The sequence below is a fragment of the Epargyreus clarus genome, unplaced genomic scaffold (assembly GCF_041222505.1).
Source record: "Epargyreus clarus isolate Ecla_fem2 unplaced genomic scaffold, WU_Ecla_fem_2.2 ptg000021l, whole genome shotgun sequence".
Taxonomy (NCBI): domain Eukaryota; kingdom Metazoa; phylum Arthropoda; class Insecta; order Lepidoptera; family Hesperiidae; genus Epargyreus; species Epargyreus clarus.
The window spans coordinates 4,580,105-4,605,444 of record NW_027332228.1 but is presented as its reverse complement, the minus strand read 5'-3'; the positions used below and the strand labels follow the sequence as shown (position 1 = coordinate 4,605,444).

The window sequence follows — 25,340 nt, the reverse complement described above, 5'->3', positions numbered from 1 at the left end:
TGCTTATTTGTAAGTGATGCGAGGGCAATTATCGCTACCGTTAGGATTAATGATAATGCTCATACTATTACTGACTTTGCGGGATAATTTCTGGGCTACTAATAAGATACGTCGCTTTTAACAACAACGATATTTTGTTATGTTCTGCAGTTACACTATTCACATATGAATGAAAATGCCTCATAAAATTTACTCCAGTTCAGTTGAGCTCTTAAGCCACAATGCAGAGGGGTTGACGACCTTAGATCTTCTGAGTTATTTATTGCTAAGCATAAGAGCTCTGGTGAGGTTCGCGGTTACGCTTAGATTAGATTGGTACGTAACGCTAATGTCTGCAATGTTACAATATTCTGTAACGTAATTTATTACTTAAGTACACTAATTATCATGAAGTAAAATGTCTTTTAAAATTACCCGTAAAATAAAGATCGATGATACCCCTTACTGTTTTACTTATTCCTTGCTGAGTATTATAGTCATAAACGTAAAGTTTACGGTTATGTTAACACCAAACCCTTATACACACAATTGTGCAACATACTTAATTACTTATTCTACATTTCTTTTACTCTATACGCTCTTATTATATCTTCTTACCTTCTAAGCTGTTTCTTGCTGAGTATGACAGTCATAAGAGCAAGATTCGCAGAGATGCCGAGGCCTGAGAGCGCTAGCAGCGCCATAGCGCTCGCAGCGCCGCCTGGCGGACACATCCTGGTATTATTCATTATCGATGCGTTCGTCGCGCCAGACGAACCGTACCGGAGGTTCGCTCCTATCATAGCCACCGCTGAACCTGCTGGAATAATTGATTGATGAGTATTTTTTTTCAGTATGTTGCGTTGCAATTATATGTAGTTTAAGTCTGAATGTGTTGGATAAGTGTGTTTGTCTTAGCACAACCTTCAAACCAGAAAACAGCAGGGTTTTTATATTGTTGAGCAGATTTGGTGGTGGTACCACTGGAATCAATCTACAAAGCGACCTACTATTATTACATTTATATACCAGTACATGTGACAGTAAGAGTGTAGAGGGAAGGAAGTGTATAGAGTAAAGTAAGTAATAAATAATTTCATGTAATATGGCTGATAGAAGACATCTGAATTCTCATTAATTATTCAAACTACGGAAAACCAGAGCAGAAAATGGGTTTTATATTACAAGGACTGTGTAGGACAATAACCAAACTCAATTACTAATTACCAATGTATGTAATACTAGCTGACCCGGCAAACTTTGTACCGCCTCAAAATCAATTTATCAAATATATTTCATATAAAATATAGCCTATGTTACTCGTGGATAATGTAGCTTTCGAATGGTGAAAGAATTTTTAAAATCGGTCCAGTAGTTTTTGAGCCTATTCATTTCAATCAAACAAATAAACAAAGTATTCCTCTTTATAATATTAGTATAGACAATTAAATTGGCAACTTAATAGTGATTGCAGTAATTCAATACAACTTAACCGCACTATTAAACCGGAACGGGAATAGCCAGTGTTAATCCTACGTCACTGTTTGTTCTCAGATTTGTATCAAAATAGCCTGGTGAACACGTGTATCATATGAATGTTACACGTGGCACTAGAATTTACTGGTGTATTTATAAACATAAATTATTCGTAGCTGAACGAGCATGCGCTGGTGCCTTCTACACCTATTTGTGTTTTTTTTTTAAATAATGTCAACCGTTGCTATTGTGGGGGGGGGGGAAGTTACTTATGCTAGGTATCCTAACTTATTCCTTAGGGCTCAGTAACGCATCTTTGACTGATCTTAGGTAGATTTAATTAATCCCGAGAATTTGTTGATAACAAGCAATCATAGTAGCAGGGTAGCAGGCACCACTTATCATCAAGAGGAGAGGATAAAAGTTTATTTTCCCTTTAAAACTCCAAAACGCACCCAAAAGTTACTTTGCGATTCCGACAGATAAAAACAAAATATTTACGGTCAAAGTAAAGTTAAACAAACTCCATTAAAAGCGTTTGCTGATTAAAATATTCAAAGAGACGCAATTTTAAATCAAATTTTAAGCCTGTTCCCGCTTAAAGTGCTTTCCACATCTAATGAGGCATTAAATCAATTAGGGAACTTGGCTCCGTCGTAATTAGTAAGCAACATCTTACAGGGATGGAAAGTTAGCTACTCTTTTCGATATTTAGTTAAGAAAAGTAAATGCAAGTAACGTCTTCTACTTAATAGCAAGTAAACTAGCATTTAATAGTGATGGTAAGTTATAGTTAGTTTTCACTTTTATGCCCATGCGACCAAAAAACATTAAACAAAGAAAATAAGATTATTATCAAGTTTTAATTAAAGCTTTCTAGATTTTAGCAAATAAATGATAATAGGCTCTTGAATATTATATCTGATCACCTTTACCTTTTACCTTTACCTTTGTTACATTGGGATCCTAGTAACACATCTGAGAAAAAGTACGGTTGTAAAAAATATTCTCGAATTTTATTAAAATGTACATAAACAAATTTGGTGCTATATCATTGAAATATAACAATTTTATTTGGCTATAATTCTAAAAATCTAAATAATTAAAAGAAAACCTTACCTGCAGACATTTTGGTGCTAGACGCGTCCGTGCTTAATGATGGCTTGTGATCGAATGAGGCTTATCACAACGGCAGCCAATAGGATCGCCGCGCGCCCCCCCACCGGCCCATTGGATTTTTGCACAGATCACATTATTCTTCACCGACATCACACACACTTTGAAATGTTATTTTAAAATAACACAAATTATTTTCAATAAAACACACAACACATTCCTGTTATAGTTTTGGCCCTATTTGTTTTGTATAATCTGTAATAAATAAATAGTCTGGCATTGGTTCATTTAATTTGGTTGCTTATTCAAATGGAATTCAATGCCCCAATGTTATTCGGTCTACCTTATAAAGCTGGGAATTATTCCGGTTATTACAATTATTTTTTAATTGCATTCTTCGTAATGAATTGTTAAGGTGGTAAGGGAACAATAATTAACGTTATTAATATCCTATAACCCTTATTTACCATTTATTACCACTGCTGGGCATCTAGCATATGTTTTTATGTATGTATGTTTGTATTATGCTAAGGCGAATACCTTCAGAAGGTCCCGAGTGCCGTGGATGTGAGACTGGGTTATGTGGAGTTTTACTGCATTAAAAACCTTTTCGGTGCCTTTCCCTAGCGCTGTGTAGGACTTTGGGTATTTATGACAGTACCACATTAGAAATTAATTATCACTTGCTAAACGGTGAAGGAAAACATCGTGAGGGAACCTGCATACCTGAGATATTTATAAAAAAAAAAAAACAAAATCTAAAAGGCATGTGAAGTCTACCAATACGCACTTGGCCAGCGCGGTGGACTATAGCTTAATCCTTCTCATTCTGAGAGGAGACCCGTGCCCAGCACTGGGACAGTAATGGGTTGTTGTTGATGACCACACATTACAAGGTCGTACATGGTCAGCTCGAGCACCCACGCTAGCCGTCCATGACCACGGAGGCTAATAGGGGATTAGTCGTTTCATACGAAAATCAGAGGATACCGTATCTGTATTCAGGTTACGAGGGTCCAAGCAGAATGTATGTGTCTAGTCATGAAGTACTGAGGATATAAAACATGATCAAGACCCGCTTCATTTGGGTAAAACTGCTCTTTGGTACAAAACAAAGACATACATTTTTGTACCGAATCCAATTTGTAACAAATTTATCGACAGCTAAATTGTGTAACATATTCAAATTCAAAGCAAATGGACCAACATCATTTTGTGCTTTTATATTTATTTTCACAGGAGGACCTTTGTCAAAAATAATCGAGATATTTTTATATGCATAGAAATTGGCACTTTTCGTGTCCCTACAATAAAGGAAATGTGTATCAAATTGCGAAAGCGGTAGTATTTTTTGTAATAATATTTTTATGAACCTGTCGATTTTTTATGGATTTGCAACAGCAAATAAGCAAGTAGTTGACTTATGGTATGCATTGAATTATGGTTGATTTCTGTAGTGGATTCTGTCGCCTATGTTCATCTGTAATCGACTCCAGATAAAATTAGAGTCGTGCTTTATATCATTTACATAATATGCGTTGCAGACGACCCGCGTGGCGGAGCGGTCACCATACCGGTCTGACGTGCAAAGGGTCCCGGGTTCGATCCCCGGCCAGACAGATATCTAAATGATGAATTTAGATTTCTTTTTCTGGGTCTGGGTGTTTGTGTATTTGTCTATGTGTGTGTCCATGGCACCCACGACACAGGGAATCCTAGTGTGGGGTTGTGAGTGTAGAAAGTGTTATTATTAGTGTTATTGCTACTTAACCGCGTACTAGAGGTTTAACTTGAAACGCCTCGTTCAAGCCTCTCTGCTCTACTACACTCCAAACCTGAATATACCAGCACTTAACAACGATAGTACACTACTTCAACGACTGCTATCAAATGCTTCATACCGGGACCGACGGCATATCGTACCTTCCGAATTATAAAACACACATGAAACTAGTAACGGTCATTTATGTAACGTATACTACACATTATTTACTTTAAATCATCGATTAGTTTTTTTAATATAAGAGTAGACGACGAGCATGCAGTCCAACTGATGGTAAGTGGCTACTGCCGCCCATGGTCATCTGTTATCAACCCGATAAGATTGGATATTCCTTCCTGAGGTCGGCCACAGCTGTGCCTCTACGCCTTAGGACTAAGCTGGAACGCCCTGGAAAAGTATGTCTCCCTCACTCCAGAACTGTCCCTTCAATCCAGAACACAGCAGCGTTTCACACTGCTGTTATGAGACAGAAATAGGTGTGACGGTGATATCACCGGAGTTGAACCACAAACGGGTTCTACCGCCTTCATCTACATAGGAAGCAGTTAAGCGGAATGTGATTTAATTTACAACTTCAATATAATATAGTGTTCGAAGATCCACTATTTATCGTAATTATGAACGAAAACGTTCAAATTTCGTTGAACTTATTAAATTCTTCCACCCCGATACCCAAGTTAACGCAAAGCATAATGGTTTCATAACATCCTTTCAATTCGTTTAATTGTTGTTCGTGAGTGAAATGTTCGCGAAGCTCAACAGAAAATAAAGTACTGAGTCTGATTAAAACGCTGGATAGCTGCTCCGGAATGAATGCGAAGTTTTTAGTTTTAATTTTTGTTTACGTTGTTAAAATCTTTCATGTAAGCGTAACCTACATTATGAATGTTGTAAATTTAAGTTGATAATGTGTATTTTTATATTGGAGAAGAAGTAAACGTGGATTTGTACATGATTATGTGGCCACTGCCGTCCATGGATTGCATGGATGCATTCGTAATCAACCGCCGATAGTAATGGAGTTCCACCGGCCATAGATGAGAGGTTACTTCTGAAGATTGTGTTGGAATGCCTCATACAAGTGTCTTTCCCTTACCTCGGGATTTCTTTTTGTTGCACTAAAGAATGAAAATATGTAGGTATGGTGTACCGTTTGTTCCTGTAGTCTCGGGACCAGAATAGGGCTACGGTATCCCCTGCCTGTAGTAAGAGGCGACTAAAAGAGGCTTCTGGGGTTGCGGGCGACAAGAGTGGGAGCTCAAACCGTCCAGCAAGCGACCCCGGGAAGAACAGTGGTTTGTGTGGTCGCATATCGCTGTAATCACCAGAGGATGTGAGAGTAGCATAAATTGCTCCCCCCCCCAGGGCATCGTGTTAGGAGTACTCCGGTTGTGTTCCGTTGGAGATCCCGGAGTTCTCCATCAAACGCCAAGGACGGCCACCGGGGGGATTTTAGTGCTGTTAAAAGTCCCACATAACCCGGCGTCGCACCCACGGCGCCGGGTACCTTTTGAAGGTTTCAAAAACAAATGTACGGTGTCGACGATGTTTTTCTTCACCGAGAAAGCCATTGACAATTTATGACTTGTACGGACATAATTTCGATTTCAGTAGAGTAAGTAGAGTAAAGTATTGGAACCTCGAATAAATAGAGAGGTCGACTTTCAAACTTGCTATCACTGCTTCCTTTTATTGGCACGACTTCATCATCGTTTAAAAATTGGTTATGGGACTATTTCTTTATACGTAAACTTTTCCAATTCATCTAATGCAAATATAAGTATACTAAAACATTGTAAATCAGAAAACCTGTTCCGCTTGCAACTTATCAACTTTTCTAAGCAAAATTTGAGTTATTTCGGTTTGAAAACTTAACTTCCGCTCAAAGATTCCGTTTGGGCTGTCCGACCTACTAACCCCGCTCATATACTACAGTGAAGTAGAGTCAAGATTTCAGCTGTAGATACTTACGATCTTTCAAGCATTTTCGACAGTTTCACCGAAAAATTCGCGCACTCCTGGGGGGCTACTACCATCCCTTAAAACAATATTATTTAAATCATACATTGAAATTTCGTACCACGACCTCGTTAAAGTAAGATTATTTTTATAATATTACAATAAACATTTTTGTATGACGATCGAAATCATTCATTATTTTTTTGCAGGACTTTTAACTTTTTAAGAAAAATATGACAATTTCAGTTGGTTTTATACAATGGATAAGCGAAAAATGAAAAAGGGTTTAGGTTTGTTCAACTGTGTATGACGGAACACAATCAAGACCGTGGAGCGAAAGACATTACACTAGTTTTGGATGTCTCGTTTTCTCTTGGATAAGGAATAGACAAATTACTCATTCTTTTACATTACTCGGTAGGAATAAAACAATACTGTTTTAAGGACGTCGTGGTACGAAAAAAAATAATGTTGATGCAATATTGAAATAAAAAAAAGTTTTTAAAAGATGGTGGTAGGCCCCCTGGCCTAATTTGTCTTTTGGAAATGGAAGCTAGCGGCACAAACTTTATATAGGCCGTTTTGTCAAAGGACTTCCGTGCGACGTGGAGACACTAAATGACAATGGATGTACGGAACTTGTGTTATGTGGGAGTCAGGACGTGTGTACATTTCTTTACAGAGGATAACAGTTACGAAATTAAGTTAATGAAGACGCTACGAGGACTGTATTTGATAAAAAAAAATCTATGTACTATTAATAATGTACTATGCGTTACATTTTGCGTGCTTAATCGTTGAGAGGCGTTGTTCAATTGCGTAGTAAACTATCCTTACTAATATTTCCTTACTATATATTTATATATTAATATTATAAATCCGAAAGTAACTCTGTGTGTCTGTCTGTCTGGTTGTCTCTTCTTCACGCCTAAACCACTGAACCGATTTTAATGAAATTTTGTACAAAGATAGTCTGAGACCAGAGAAAGGACATAGGATAATTTTTATCCTATGTCCTTTCTCTGGATCCGACTGATCTTTCTCTGAAATCCCACAGGAACTAGGGATGGCGATCTAAGATCAATTAATCGATATTTTCGACCCAAAACATCGATTATTTTAATCAATATTAATAAGGATTGAGCCGTAAACTATGAATTTGATCAAGTGATGCTCTTAAGCAAAGTTAAAGGTACGGATTTTCAGTTTTATGTATGTTGGTATGTTATATTATTTTCTTTAAAACGCGGGCGAAGCCGCGGGCAAAACCTAGTATTAAATAATATATTGATCTTATATTTGAATAATGAAATGACTAGATTTAACTTGCAATCAACTGAGTTTTAAATATAAAGAATATTTTTTTATTCGCATTTTATTAAAACCTAAAATAAAATTACATTGTTATGTTTCTTGGATAACGAAAATTAATGTAACTCTCGTTAATTTTATGTCTTATTATAACAATGATTTATCAAGCGTGTTTTTATTCTAGCGTATTGTATTTCCACAACATCAGTCAAACTAAGAATAACTTCTAAAACGTTACACAGCACATCGTTTGTCAACGATTTATTTGGTCAAGATGAAACAAAATTATTCATAGATGACTCATAAATTGTCGGAAATCGTCATAAAATTAGCAACATTTACGACGGTCGTCATCACTATATCTCCATCGGGAGTTACAAGCTCAGCAACCCTCGTGCAGACGGCAAGAGTTAACACGTATCAGTTGTTCAGGTAAGCGGTTCGATAAATCATAAAGTTGGCCGGTGCGTAGTATTTTGGAACACACGGGCAATTATTCGGGACGGGAACGCCTAAACTTGCTGTTTGACTAATATTATTATAAATCTGTACTATATTACTACAAATTATAAATAAATCTATACTATACTTGCCAATTTACGAATGATATAAAAAACCCAGATTTTTATATATGTTTTAATACTAAACTGGTAAAAGACTTGTTAGATATTAGCTTGACTTATATTTTTGCTGTTATAATAATAATAATCATTTATTTGAGACAATATAAACAAAGATACAAAAGTATAATTGAATACAGATGTCCATATTATACATACCTTACAGACCAACACATATCTTATATGTAAAATTCTCGTGTCACAATGTTAGTTACCGTACACCTCCGAAACGGCTTTACTTTCACCAAATTTTATATGCATATTCAGTAGGTCTGAGAATCGGCTACATTCTATTTTTCATACCCCTAAGTGATAAGGGTTGTTCACCCTTTATATTTTTTTTATTTATAAAGCAACATAACTTTTGCCGGGTCAGCTAGTATAATATATACTTATAACTCAATAACGTATTTGCGGGGATGTGAGACAGAATTATGTAGCAGTATTTATGCTAAAAGCCTTCAGATCATAACTAAATACAAAACACGACAATTTCCATGCCACCCTCTTCATAACTGAACGATTTTGAAGATCACCAAAATAAATTTAAATCGAAAATCTAATTAAAATCACCAACCTCAGCATAGCAATCGATTACATCCGCTTAATGAAAACCGACACAACATAGATTCGAAATATCCACAAAGCTTCACTATCGAGGGTTGACTTTTGCTGCAAAAGAACCCATTTATAGCCATTTGAAAAGAGTTCCACTCGCCTTTGTACGTTTTTGGCAAACATTTTCGGCTTTTTAATCGTTCGGTTCTGCCGTGGTTGGAAAAAGAAGAAATATATTGTAAGTTCTCAATATTCGTGTAGGGATTTTTAATTCTATTCTTATTGTAATAATTCTGCAGTTTAATCAAATGTTAAGCAAAGTCGAAATAATTCACATGGCGATTAGGAATTTTCATGGTTAAGGCAATAATATATTCGGATAAGATTATTTTGTTACTTTTTATGTTTATTTTGTAATTCTAGATTAATTGTAGAAAACTTATTATCACAGACGATATTAAACTTATTTAAAACCATCAGTTTTTGATAAATATTTTTAAAGCTTAGCACAAAAGTGGCGACGCTACGAGATATCTTTCGTATGTTCTCATAGAATTACGAATTCTAGCAGGTTTCCGCGAGTGAGAATTTACGATTACGTGCTGTAGGCGATAAGTCTGGTTACAACTCGGATAACGGTATATCTTTTGGAATATCGTGTTACGTATGTCGTGCCTCATCTTCGTATCTTTAACGAAATCTAGGATACCTACACTGATTTATGTAAAATATTGCCTAAGACTGGTATCGGTTTTGGAGTCAAGCTTACAAAATATAGTCAGGAGAAGATAGGGAACATTTTCTTTTTTAAAAGTTTAGTGAGTGCTTGTAATGCTATTAGTGACAAAATGTTAACTTATTAGGACTGAAAAATTGCCTGTGTGAGTGTATGACCCATTATTAATATCTTCTATCCTATTAATCTATTCAATACTTTCATTAAAAATTAAAAACATGACTGATACTTGAAGTCGCCTTTTCACTAATTGATTTACTACCTTTTATCTACATATCGATCCCTTAATTCTCCACTTTTTTCTAATTTTTTTTTATTTATTTTGATGATAAATGGTGTTGAACGAAATCAAAGGTATCGATATGTATTTTATAAATTTCACTTACAATAGCATTTCTACACTTCTCATATATTACGATACATACATAGCACACAATGTATGCGTACCGTGATTTTCGTGACTCGAAGGCAATTAAGAGAGATACGCACATAAATACACGCGTAAGACAGGCACATAAATATATCTGTCCTGAGACAGAAATATAGAGCTATTGTTGTGAGAACTGAACCACACTTGATGGCCTAAATGGATTTCCCAACGAAAGGGAAAGTTACTCAGATGTTTCTAATACACTGAAATTATATTAACGGGAGAGCATTTTATGTTTCTGAAGCGTAAGATATTTTTTCTTAGGTATTCGTAAATTAATGTAGACGTTGACTGTACTATGTATTATGGGGTTCTCTGTAACATTATACTGTTGCCCAAAATAGATAATATAGTACGAGGAAAGATTATCGAATGTTTCACAGTATTCAGGTTATTGATTATGCTACGTACTATCGCCAGGATCGGCACAGTTAGAGATGGAGCCAAAAGTATAAGTATTTTAGGATAAACGCTATCAATATATCTAGCAATGCGCATAAGTGAAGTTTGGATAGTTGAAAATTAGAGACAAATTTTTGTACGGTATCAGTGCTTGAAACGGCGTGTTTACGGCCTCTGTATTTTAGCGTTTTGAAGTTATCGAAGGCGATATTATACTTTAAAACTATTAAGTAGCACTCGGCACTAAACATTATCTTCATCACTATGAACTGTAACATAATGTGGAATGTGTCGGGAGATTCGCATCTGATTGGTGCTTAGTGATCGCATATGCATATGCATAGTGCGTATTAGAAATTAATTATCGCTTGCTAAACGATGAAGGAAAACATCGTGAGGAAACCTGCATACCTGAGAGATTTATAAAAAAAAAACCTCAAAGTTATGTGAAGTCTACCAATACGCGCTTGGCCAACACGGTGGACTATGGCCTAATCCTTTTAATTCTGAGAGGAGACCCGTGCCCAGCAGTGGGACGTTAAAGATGATAATGATGATGATGATGATGATCGCATATTAATGGCTGTCCATGACGCAACGCGTACCTTATGGTACAAGAGCAAAAAAAATAATTTCATTTTGAAAAAGATATCTTTCAAAATATTATTTTTTGGGTTTTTGAATTTCCTTACGTTAGCTATGATTATTCCTCTGTTACAAAGCAAGGCACTTAATATCAGGGGAATTATACCTACTTCCTTCTTTTAGTGACAAATTCTCTCTTATGGCAGAGTCGATATCCCAAGATGAAAGTGGATACCATACTCGTTTGATTTAAGAGTGTACGAAAATGTACGTTTGCTATATAAGTGTCAAAAAGATATTTTTACAAATAAAAATACAAAGGAAGGCACGTGACAAAATAAATAGTTCACAAATTTCACACAATTTTTCGTAAAGGCTGGCGTAGCGCAATCATAACTGTAATACTTTGTGTATGAAGTTGCAAGAGATAGCAACGAAAGCAACTTAGTTGTTCACGTGATATTCCCAAACTCTGCCTGTGGGAATAAGAAATTAGGGACGTGTTTCTGTGTAACTTTAAATTATACTAAACACAGTCCTACATACCTAGTCTACTGGAGTGGAATAAATAATTTTGATGCTATGGCACTTTGTATACGCTTTGTATTTTTTTTTTTTCATGAACAGGATCTTACGCGATTTCAAATATTGTGCTAAATATCGTTGCAATTATTTATCTTAATAATTATTGCTGTGTAAAACTGTTGTGTACCCTTACCGTGAGGTTTTTACGTTTTGACAAATATGACTGTTTTGGTAATTGTTTACGTATTTGCTCATACAATTACCATTCAGTGCCCCTAGCGGATTGTATCAGAACTATAGTGTCAGTAACGTAACATTAAATGTCTAAATTGACAAAATGGAGCTTTATGTTTTGTCTCTCTTTTTTGCGAACATGTGAGGGGGACAAAAAAATTATCGTCACTTGAACACATACTTATTGTTCCGTTTACTCAGTGATGCGCTTTCGACAACTCAATTCTACTAAAGCAAATGGAATAGAAAAATGGATTGAGTAAAAGTAACGTAAAATTGTGGGATGTTTTGAAAACTCTAACTAAGGGTACTGGTTATAAGTGTCCAGTAAAGCAAACAATGGTTCTACCTTGACAAAGAGGCCTCTCAAAACATCCACCACGACAGTTGTTTGGTCATAGACCAAATAATAAAACTTAAATCAACCATCGCCCATAAACTGCCTACTTAATACCGCACGATTTAAGGCCTCTAGCGTCCACGGTAGAGCATTATCGCTCTCTTTGAGAATCACTTTATTAGACCTTGGTAGTCTTCTTAAGTAATTTTTCAGAAAAATTAATAAGTATCTACCAGCTTATAAAACTAGCTGGTCGTATTCGTTAATCAAACATTAACCTATCTAAATATATATAACTCAAATGTGACTGACTGACATAGTGATCTATCAACGCACAACCCAAACCACTGGACAGATCGGGCTGAAATTTGGCATGTACGAGTAGGTAGATGTTATGACGTAGGCATCCTCTAAGAAAGGATTTTGATCAATTCTACCCCCAAGGGGATAAAATAGGGGATGAAAATATTACTTCGTAACGCGAGCGAAGCCGCGGGCAAAAGCTCGTAGACATATAAAAAAAATAAACGTTTCAGTAAAAACAGTTGCAATGACACAGAAAAGTCGACTCCATTCAACTCAAAGCATCCGAGGACTGCTATAGAATTTGTCGCCAGAAAATTGCTTATACCCGGCGCCTGGGAATAACTTGTTGGAACGAAGCAAGTTCACTTTACTTTACACGACATGAGCGTGCTGTAATTAAGTCGTCAGAAACTTTCACACTTAGTAGTAAATTGACTTAGATATTTTTACACGGGATGAAGAAATAACATAAAGTAAAAAAAATAATAAAGTAGTGTTGGATTTTTTTGTTGCACGTTATTATTAGATAATCAATGCAATTATTGCAAGAGTTTATATTGGATAGATTGATTATTATTAATAATGGGGGCAATAGTATCTTTCAAATAAATTACAATGGATTTAACAAGTGGAAACATATTGGCTAGTTTCTATTACTTAATGTAAAATATGAGTGGATTTGTTATTATAAGCTTTAATTAAATCAACGCTATCATATTTACACTTAAATTCACGTGAAAAACATAAATGGATTTTTTACTATAAACTTTAAGTAAATGAACGTTACCATATATACAAGTATACTTAAATCCACGTAAAAAATTTTGACACCGCACCAGAAAGGAAGCTCTCAAAGTAAATATTATATATTAACTACTAAGAACTTGCTTAGAACTCGTCACCTTCACTGTCAGTCATAGTTCATGGATATAACCTCTACGGAGCTACATAATTCGGATGAGGTTTCAGGGGAAGTTAGTTTATAATAACATTTCCACCAAACTTGCCGAGTAGAGGATACGTAATCTGATATGCCTGAGAGTAAGAACTCACGGAGCGTTCTTCTTTAGTTTTTATTTGTTATCAATATAGGAGTAGCAGACGAGCATGCAGTCCACATGATGGTAAGTGGCTACTGCCGCCCTGTAATCAACCCCAGATGGGATTAGATATTCCTATCTAAGGTCGGCCTCAGATGCGTCGCTACCCCTAAGGACTAAGCTGGAACGCCTCGGAAAAGTATGTCTCCCTTACCACACTCTTTAAACCAGAACACAGCAGCACTTAACATTGATGTTATGAGGCGGAAATAGGTGTGGCGGTGGGGTCGCCGGAGTCGAACCACGAAGGGTTCTACCACCTTCCGATGTGTGTCATGTCATGTCGAGGTATGTCATATAAGCGGAACCGCAGCGCGCGTAGGAATATGAAAATGTAAACGACGTTTATATTGGAATAGCAGATGAGCATGCAGTCCACCTGATGTTAAGTGGCTACTACCGCACATGGACATTTGTAATAAATCCCATATAAGATTAGATTACTACCTAAGGTCGACCACAGATGCGCTGCTACCCCTGAAGACTAAGCTGGAACGCCTCGGAAAAGTATGTTTCCCTTACAACACCCTTCTAGCCATAAAACAGCAGCGCTTAACATTGCTCTTATTAGGCAGAAATAGATGTTGGTGTTGCTGGAGTCGAACCACAGATAACTCTACCACCTAACTGACAGATTACCTGACTGTTGTCGCTTTCACGGTTTCACAACACCCTTCTAGCCATAACACAGCAGCGCTTAACATTGCTCTTATTAGGCATAAATAGATGTTGGTGTTGCTGGAGTCGAACCACAGATAACTCTACCACCTAACTGACAGATTACCTGACTGTTGTCGCTTTCACGGTTTCACAACACCCTTCTAGCCATAACACAGCAGCGCTTAATATTGCTCTTATTAGGCAGAAATAGGTGTTGGTGTCGCTGGAGTCGAACCACAGATAACTCTACCACCTAACTGACAGATTACCTGACTGTTGTCGCTTTCACGGTTTCACAACACCCTTCTAGCCATAACACAGCAGCGCTTAACATTGCTCTTATTAGGCAGAAATAGGTTGTTGATGTTGCTGGAGTCGAACACATAATTCTACCACCGAACTGACAGATTACCTGACTGTTGTCGCTTTCACGGTGCGGTTTATTCCCCCAGAGTGCGCGGTTTCCGCTGTAATTGTAAGCAACTATAGATGTCTTTTCGACTTGAGATCTTGTTCCGTTGCATGTGTGAGTGCCTCCGAAACCACATAAAACAGGAATTCTCGTGAGTTTTGAAACAAATCAGCATTTCTGCGTTTGCCGCGGACACGAAAGAAAAGCGCTTTGTGGATAAACATGATTACCACCTCCGACTGTTGAGAAATAGGCGGCTTTCTCAAAGCATCGAGAATAGCGTATCTAAGCTCAACTGAATCGACTCAACTTTAGAGATTTATAAAGAAAAATATTCTAGTGTTGTGATCATCAAAGAGCTTTGAAGACCCCTTGACATTTTCTTCATTTTATCGTATTGAATTAATTAGATTTACAGTTGTTAAATAAAAAACGCAAGTTACGCATCTGTGATTGCTTTAAGTAGGATTCTTATATTATTTAAGTTTAATTTAGAACTTTTATATAGCGTCAATAATTCTTTTAAAATGAACCCTACATACACAACATATAACATACTACTTTTCCGAAGTCAGTAAAAAATGGTCCGATAGCAAAATAAATATAAAATTGTTATCCATATATCGTTGTCTGTATCTAGTAGACGACAACTACTTTGAAACCAGCATATTGCCTGGTCTCCCTTACTACACACTACGAAACGAAACACAGGATACCTTAATCCTGCTGTTATTCGGCAGGAATAGGTTTGACTGTGGTGCCTCCGGAGTCCAACCACACGGGTTCCTACCAACTTCAAGGCATTAACACAAAGAGTATTAGTAAATAATGTTTGTTTATCAAAAAAATTAAAACGAACCATGTATAATCTGCAGTAGGTATATAATATTACGAAGTGTGTAAACAAAGAATGTATGAATAAAAGTATAATTATGAAAATGTTATTCTAGATGGAAACGCACGGGTTCGGAAGATTTTAATATTCATTTTACTAACACAAACAGAAACTTTAATAAATTTATGAAATTCAACCAAGGGAGAGGACGGGCCTGTATTTGAGATTTCTGTCTCTCTCGTAGGGTCTATGGTTGGAATCACAACGTCAAATCTTTGGAAATTATATACGTGTAAAGAAAAATGAACAATCTTCTTTATATTATTCTCAACCGCTAGATAAACGGACTATAACTCATTCGTTTCTACTTCTCAAAACTATTTAAGAGAAAGAGTCCAGCAATGGGACAGTAATGGATTGACGACGAATGCGATAGTCTACAATTCGCATGATTGGTTATGTTTTCTCGTAGTCTTAAACGTGTTGATATAATTATAGCGTGCTTCAAGGTTACTTCTAGTCAGAGTTCTAGGAACAAGAATTAATAAATGATTGATCTATAAAAAGAAGGCACTTCTTAGAATATAACGAAATATACATAATATTTATATTCCTCCATTTATCAATCAAATACTATTTTTAATACGAAAATAAGTTCGAATAAAAAGAGCTTTATAAAATTCTAAAACGATTCTAGGTATGTTTAAAATATGCCATGATTTGTGCCTTAGTTGCTAACCAAGTTTCAATACATATAACATTTAATTCTAGAAAACAAGCAAGATCTATCAAATTATTAGTTGTAATTTTTGGATTTTGTGTATAGGTTTATATGAAATAGATACTCCTTTCTCACCGATGTTCCTTCATATCTCAAGTGAATTAGGGAAACCACAAGCCCACATTTCGTTAAATGTGGGCTTGTGGTTTCCCTAATCCGTTACCGGTACCGGTAGTTCCGTACCGTCGTTACGGTACGGAACTAGCACTGGTTTCTTAACAAGATTGCCGGCCTATCCCAGACCCTCGAGCAAGGTCGTGATTAATTCCCTTTCAGCATAGTGCAGGTGATCTAGTTGATTAAATTGGGCAGACCTTTTTGATGTTAGTGGAATCACTTCGTGTCACCAATGTTTGATGTAAGAACTAGCAAGAGATCTTAATATATCACTAGCTCTTGCTAGCAATTTCGTATGTATAAATGGTTACGGTAATGCAAACTTATAATCACAGATTTTCAAATAATCTTTCAACTATACCCCTCTCGGCGTGGAATATCCAAAAACCTGTCTTTAGTGGGCGTCTACGTCAGAAAAGAAACCTTTTGTCAAAATTTTATCTCCCGTTGTTTAGGCTTTGCAATTATTAATCAGTCTGTCAGTCGCGATATATCTTATACTAGTGGTGCCCGCGGCTTCGCCCGCATTTTAAAGATATAATATGACATACATAAAACAGAAAATTCGTACCTTCATTGGAATGACAGTGGTGCCATCTGTCGGTCTTACCAACTCCCATACCATCGTGGGCTTTTGGACAACAACTGTGCAAAAGATCATCACTTGATCAAATGCATAGTTTCCGATTTTATAAAATGTATATAGACAAATATTCATTTTTATATAAATAGATAGATGATCGATCCGTAGTTCCCGTGGGATTCCCGGGATAAAAACTATCCTATGTCCTTTCTCGGGTCTCAGACTATCTTTGTACAAAATTCCATTCAAATCGGTTCAGTGGTTTAGCCGTGAAGAAGAGACAGACAGACAGAGTTACTTCCACATTTATAATATTAGTAAGGATTAGTAAGGAAGTAAGGATTTGCTGACGGATACATAATTTGTTTGATCCTGATAACCTATTTTTTTCGCTATCCTCGAAAAAAGATCGAAGATAGAAACGATTCTTAGGGCCTCGATTTTTTTGTGAATCGATTTATTGCACTTCGATTCGAATCGATTCAAAAATCGATCTTTTTCGGATAGAATCGCCACCCCTAATATAGTCCCAATAAATCTGTATAACCAAATATAATGTTGCAACCGCCTCCGATTGCAAGAATTGATATTTTTAAACCCATGGTTATTTGAAGTATGCCAAAAGACCCACAAACGTAGGTAGGATCCATTACTGGAGACCGATTAAAAAAATCGACCTTTTTTCGTTAAAAAGATCGATTCTCTGATTAATAGATCTAAGATCGCTATCTGGGATAAAAACTATCCTATGTCCATTCTAAGGTCTCAGACTATCTATGTACAAAATTTCATTAAAATCGATTCAGTGGTTTAGGCGTGAAGAAGAGACATACAGACAGACAGAGTTAACTTCGCATTTATAATATTAGTAAGGATATCGATTAAAATAATCGACTTTTTGGTCCAAAAGATCGATTCTCCGATTAATCGATCTTAGATCGCCATCCCTAGTTCCCGTGGGATTTCCGGGATAAAAACTATCCTATGTCCGTTCTTGGGTCTCAGACTATCTTTGTACAAAATTTCATTAAAATCGGTTCAGTGGTTTAGGCGTGAAGAAAAGACAACCAGACAGACAGACAGACAGACAGACAGAGTTACTTTCGGATTTATAATATTAGTAAGGATATAAAATTCGCGTGTCACAATGTTAGCTACCGTACTCCTCCGAAACGGCTTTACTGATTTTCACCAAATTGTATATGCATATTCAGTAGGTTTGAGAATCGGCTACTATATATTTTTCATACCACTAAATGATAAGGGTTGTTCACCCTTAACATTTTTTTATTTATATGGCAACACAACGTTTGCCGGGATAGCTAGTATTTCTACAATTATAGATTGGAAGCCCTTAAAAAGCTATAATAGCAGTTATCGTCAATTAGTGAAAGTCAATCTAAATCTTATTAGGCCGGTATTCTAGAGCGATTCCATCACTCCGTCTTCTTCCTCAAGAAAAACTTAGGCCTCTATTTCGATTATACTCTTAGTTGAACTATTCAGGTCTGTGAGCTTTGCCGGTTACGTAAAACCTCACTAGTGTTTCTGAAGTCTATTATAGAACTGAATTCAATCCCTTCTGATGAATCCAAACCCTAAATACTGGACATAGTTTAAATAACCTCTGAAGATATACTTTGAGTTGGCGAAATTTACCTTGTTGGTGAAATTTACCTTTTGCCCCATTTAACACAAGTAATTTACCTCAAACGAAATGTTAAATTCAGTAAATTAGACAAAAACGTCAGTTTGCTGTTGAATTTAGTGAAAGGTTTAAACAAACATTTGGACGTGAACGCGCTGTTTTCACTGGCTGAATAAATACTAAAATACGGAAGAATACGTGGGCTGAGTAGGGCTGTAGTGTACTGAAGTAAAGTTACCTTTGCCGAGCCACAAGTACTTCTTTTGGCATGAAAAGGGTTTAAACTATTCTAAGTTCTGCGTTCGGATTAGTAGACGTTTCATATAATTAAAAACGTTATAGAGAAGCTCCAGCATTAAATTTTCTTACAAAAATTAAATTTTTATTTGTAATTGTTTTATTACGGAAAATTAAACGCGTACGAACAATTGCGTAACGCTCAAGACAACATCTCCCCGGCATAGTTTTTCGGGTTCGATCCCCGGTCAGCCAGACATCATAATTTCTGTTGTATGTAATGGGACTTTTGTAGACGCCTTTACATGTGATCGTAGTACTAGCATGTAGGGAAAAAAATTTGATTCTGTAAAGGTAGTATAAAACTGTTATCCCCATAATACGGACAAAATAATATTTATGTTTATTATTCAAAAAACGCCAATAAGTGGTTGTCAACCCTACCTTGATATCAAATATGTAAATGACGAAACAATAGCAACAATTGTGCCTTGTACAAAAATAGCGTTATATTTGATCGCATATTTCATACATATCCGCGAAACTGTGGCATTTTATTGCAACTTTCAAGGATTTACGTACATGGAATTTTAACAGCCGTAAGTCAAATATTCGCGTATTATTTTTCCCCTAGAGCACTTCTGTCAAAATATTCTGCAAGATTTGCTATTTAAATAGTTTGTGATTTTGACAATTTTTTATGGTAGTGTTTTTGTTTTTATATTTTTGTTTTTCATTTTTGTATATATGTAAATTTTGTAAATAAGTTTATATTTATATCTAGTTTAAATTATTATTTTTAATTTTCTGTATTATAATTGTTAATATTTTTCACTTAATAAATTTATACAATCTAAAAAAAATAGTTCTTTACGTTGTAATTTATGTACCTAATTTGAAATTGTTAAGAAGCCTCGCTTTGTTCACAGTGATCTTATGAAATGTCTAATATTTTCTATTAATTCCAATATCTAATATTTTCCAATTAAAATCCCCGTTAAAGAGAGTAAATCTGTGCAAACTTCATTGCAACACTATTAAATTAATTGCATTAAATATTCCTCACGAATGGAGTATTGCTTTAGAAAAGTAAATTCATAGTAAAAGTAGAAAGCACAATTTAATTAAATAGTGACTAAATATTTTTTATAAGACTGAAGTAGCAAACGGACATGCAGTTTATCTGATGGTAGGTAAGTGGTCACTGCCATCCATGGACATTTTTTTTATAATATAGGAGTAGCAGACGAGCATGCAGTCCACCTGATGGTAAGTGGCTACTGCCGCCCATGGACATCTGTAATCAACCCCAGGTAGGATTAGATATTCCTACCTGAGGTCGGCCACAGATGCGCCGCTATCCCTGAGGACTAAGTTGGAACGCTTCGGAAAAGAATGTCTCCCTTACCACACCCTTCAAAACAGATCACAGCAGCGGTTAACATTGCTATTATTAGGCAGAAATAGGTGTGGCGGTGGTGCTGCCGGAGTCGAACCACAAAAGGTTCTACCACATTCAGGACATGTGACTCCCTATAGAACAGGGGTTTTACTGGAATCTTACTAATGCGGTGGTACACTTTAGAATTAAGACGGTCGCATCATGTTACTACAACACGTTACATCTATACTAATATTTTAAAGAGGAAAACTTTGTTTGTTTGTTTGATTGTAATGAATAGGCACAAAAACTACTGGACCGATTTTAAAAATTCTTTCACCATTCGAAAGCTACATTATCCACGAGTAATATGGGCTATATTTTATATAAAATATATTTGATAAATTGATTTTGAGGCGGTACAAAGTTTGCCGCGTCAGCTAGTATTTCATACATTAAAACAAGTTCCTAATAATATTTATTCAAAAGTAATTAACACTTAAGTTCTAGAGTACATTTACTTGTTTATTTATTTACTTAAATCATATTTACCTTAGCGGTAAATATGTCATATTTATATTACCGGTTTATACCTAATGCGTTAGAGTAGGAAAAAATAATTGCATTACATTAATAAATAAATAATAATAGTCAATTATAATAAATTTACAATTAATTGGTAGATTTATAACTAAGTAGATATATCGTTACTTACGTCAGTCATAATTGATTATTATATAATCATTATCTAATTTTCATATTACATTAAATTCAAAATTATTCTAGGTCCATAAAATGTCAATAACCAAATATGGTATTTAATAAGAATTAAATGTAATTAGAAATAAAAGTTCGTATAATTGTTCTAATTATTCTTGCTCTTCTGTGACTTAGTAAAGTGAGATATAATAAATATTTGTACCAAAACTAACCGAGATAATCTGTTTCGGGTACATGACATCCATTTTGTGGTATCACGGACATGTTCTGTCCCTCGAAAGATATATATCTTTTCTAAGACGGAAGAGGGTCTGCCATAACGGGAAAGTTAAGATAAGTTGACAACAAGAGATTAGTGCTGCAAATTTATGTTTGGACGTCTTTTGGTCTATTACCGTCTCACTTCTGGACACGGGTCATCTCTCAGAAAGAAAAAGGTTAAATCATATTCCACCACGCTTAGTGTAGGCTTTCAAAAGTTTTACATATTTGAAAACTTTTGAAAGAACTCTCCTCTCAGGTATTTAGGTTATCTCACGATGTTTTACTTCGCTCACAAAGTAATAATTAATTTCGAATAACTATTTCCTAATACGCCCATAACTTTGAAAAATCAGTGGCGTGTATGGGAGTCGATCTCCAAATTAAAAGGTAGACAATCGTTTCAATCCACTATGCTATCAACGATCACATCGAACGCCAAATGCACGAAATTAAATAAACCAAATACGAAATAAGCATTATATTATGAAAGTTCAAAAACTTCACTAATCCAAAGAAAGACCTCTTTATGAGAGCAATAGGGTTGAAACTCGTAAACGTTTAGAAACTGCATTTTTCGCTATCCAGAACATACCCCTTGGACCCAAGCCAAGCACCTGAAAGTAGTAGATGAACTGATAACGAACGAATCCCTGGAGGCTTTTTCTGAAACTCCGCTAGCGAAATTCAGGGCATTTGAAAAAAGAACCGCTAATGCAATGGATTTCTGATTTGCTCTGCTATGATCAAATAGAAAAACTATTTGAATTCAGATAAAAAACTTGGATGTAATAATACGCAGATAATAGCTTTATATGCGTAATATTTTTTATAATAAAATAGCAAATAAGGCAGTCATCTTGCATAGTTGCATGCATCGTGCATGTTTTCTAATTTCATCATAATTTAAATATTGTCTTATTTTAATACTATTGAATTATGACATGCAATTGTAGATTAATTATCATATTCTTACTTGCGATGTTTGGCATGATGTCGTCACTAATAATTGTACTGCCACTTAGCATGTAGAGATTATTCAATAATGTATGTAATTATGTAAAAGTGAACAGTATGTTAGTGACCAATTAATAATAAATAAATAAATAGTGGTCACATCTATGAACTCATGTCATTAACTCCATATAGGAGATGTACCTGAAACAGTGATACACGCGTCATGTCTTGTATCCAGATACATGTGTGTATGTACGTGCATGCAGTAGCATATCCGAATTAGGGCTAACCTTCATGCATCCGTTTAATGGATAAAAACATGCTATCTAAGAAAGCACGTTAAAAATATGTCGCAAGTCAGTTGTGATTAATTTGAAAATCAAAAAATGTTTAGTATGAACATTGGGCATGTGTGAAAAAAATGTGTTTTCTCAAAAATGAACCTTTTCTTTTAATTTGTCATCTCACTTCTCAGAGTTTGTACCTTATAAGCAACACGGTCAGATAACGTAATAATACAGGGTGTCTATTTTTTATAATGACTAATAATTCTTCACTAGTCCGAAGTCCGACTTTACGTCTAATTTTAACAAATGTATTAAAGCAAATCAAAGTTTTATAAAAGGCGACGCGTAGTTAGTTCGCAATCTTGTTAGCACAGTCATATTATCTTGGCTTTAAACACTAACTTTGTGTAAGCCAACTTAAGGGCAAATACTACAATCCCTTGTAATGTTGCGGTCGCGATCCGGGATCAGGGACCTCCTCGTAAACGGAGTTTGGCCTCATTTACAGTATTCGTAACTATGACAATTTGCTTGGCGTTCAAGAATGTGGAATAATGCTGTGTTTACATTTAAGATGTTGAAGTTCTCATAAATTAGAATATACGAGCTTGTATATGCTTTGACGCTTTTTACACGAATGCTCCCCATCAGGATTTCTTTGTCATAGGTGCCCTAAACACGTACAAGAGTTCACAAACATAAATACAATACAACACAAAACAAATACAAAAACAAAAACACAGACTATAATACAAATTTATCATTGATAGCTGATTATTGTCCAAATCAGAAGTAATTTTCGTATGTTCGCTAATTAATAATAACTGAAACACAAAGTGGATTATAAACCTAATTTCAATCTGCGGTTATAGTAACAAGTTGTATAACAGATAACTTGTGTATAACTTGATTATATTACATTCATCATTGTAACATTCATAATGCATGGAAGACCAAATAAACGATGTATTTGTCTATAGGCAGACTGTTCTGAACATATTGTCTATGGTGTAATTGTCCTTGACTTTTAAAAATAATGTCATTGATTTTCTTTTCTTGTTTTTATGTTATTCGGAAATAAATGAGCACAACGAAACTCTTGACGTTTGATTTTTAAATATTTTTACGAAACCATAAAACAGACCAATTTCATAGATATATTTCTTTACCATAAACCGCCACACGGTCGGTTGCGACCAAGGGTATCTTGGTCCTTGGTCTGATTGATCCCATACTAGGCACATAGATAAATCTATGTAATGGTCTCGTCACGCCCCCACAACCACAGGATTAGACCCGCGATGGCTGCCTTGGCCCACTTATCAACTACTCACTTAGCTTTTCGTTTTGCATATAAGAATCGAACTTTTAGTCAATTTTTTTTTGCTTTCATAATATTATTACTGTATTCCCTTTTTTCAAAATATATTTCTATAATTTTAATTCATTGTTTTTATACCGATCATAATATTGTGTTCCCTTTAATGCATAAAATTAAATTTTGAGAAACATATTTTAATGTTCATATATTTTGAAGAATTGAAAAAATAAAATTAATTCTAAATATGAATATGGAAAAATTTCTATGTAATAACTAGTTAAAAAACAATGAAAGTTTTTTCCTATCCGGTTACGAAATCAGTTAGAAATGTGTCTGAACCGAATTATGTGGATATTTCCTTTCCGGCTTTTTGTTTTCCCCTTCATGCGCCATTTGTAACGTTTCGTTTATCCTAAATCAGGAATAAAACCTCTAAAGAGCACATTGGCCCACTTATCGAGCGGTTATTTCTTGTCGCTATGTACTACAAACGGATTTAAGTCACAAAACCTTTCCACTTTTTGGACTAATTCACATAGGTTTATCGTACGGAGAAATATTGTTATTTTATGTGGTTTGGGTAGCAAAAACGGGCCAATATTTCACAGATGAGCTAAAAATAACATAGACTTGGTGGACTAAATAATGTCCTGAATAAGAAAACTGATGTGAAATGCAACCGATTGTTTGAGGTGTGTAATAACAAGAAGCACGCTGTGTGTTCCCAAATTTCGGTAACACACGTATTAAAAACGAATGCTTATTGTAATGATCCTATGTCATCAGACTACATCCAAAATATTCTCCTTAGTCCAATCTACCAGTTCATAGTTCAAAATCTCGTAATAGAACCTGTTAATGTTATTAAGTAAGTATAATACGTAAGACATAGATTAGTAAAGATTACTCACTCCTAACAAGAAAATGTACCCAGTTTTGAGAATTGAAATAGTTGCGTAAAAAAGTAGTGCCACTTCTCCGTGCTAAAATGTCCCTAAAATATTTGAAAAAAATATTTATTTATTATGTAAATTGCGCAGTATTAGTTATTTATTATTTTTGTCTAAAAATGTTTTTATTTGTCAAGAATTCAAAAAAAGAACTTACTATAATAAGCCGTTTGTGGCTTCATTCAATTTCAAGGCGGCGAAGTATCTTTACTAATCTATGACGAAAGAGTATAAATTGCAAAAGTATTCACTCAGGATTTTCGTACAAAAATACGTTAATGTTATTTGAAATATATTGGTAAATATATATATTTTATGTTTCGTTAGGCAATAAATCTCAAAAAGGACTTTACCCAAATTTCAGACATTTAGGTGTTAATATATTCAAGAAGAGGATTTCGGGGTAGATCGTTTAACATTGAATAAATTACCAGTAAATATTGTGCGTAGAAGCCTACCAAATAGTTACGTAATTTAAATAACTACAGTTTTTTCTTAGACTTACACGGTGTAAATAAAAATATTGTTACGATATTATTTTTTAAGTTTTACCAGACTACGAACATAGATTAGTAAAGTTTACTTACTCCTAACAAGAAAATGTAAAACAAATTGCTATGTCTCTGTGCTAAAATGTCCCTAAAATATATAAAATACTTATTTATTTATTATGTAAATTACGCAGTATTAGTTATTTATTAGTAAATTTTCTGTAAAAATGATTTTAATT

General features: G+C 35.1%; 1 protein-coding gene across 1 annotated transcript in view; it reads right to left on the bottom strand.

The window, feature by feature from the left end:
* LOC140751128 (uncharacterized) overlaps positions 1-25,340 on the bottom strand; it is a 70,932-nt gene that overhangs the window by 31,143 nt on the left and 14,449 nt on the right. The window contains exons 2-3 of the mRNA XM_073084993.1: positions 2,575-2,826; positions 598-799 (exon numbers count right to left, since the gene is read on the bottom strand). Coding sequence (XP_072941094.1) covers positions 598-799; positions 2,575-2,584 — 212 coding nt within the window. The 5' untranslated portion in view covers positions 2,585-2,826. The remainder of the gene's footprint in view (positions 1-597; positions 800-2,574; positions 2,827-25,340) is intronic.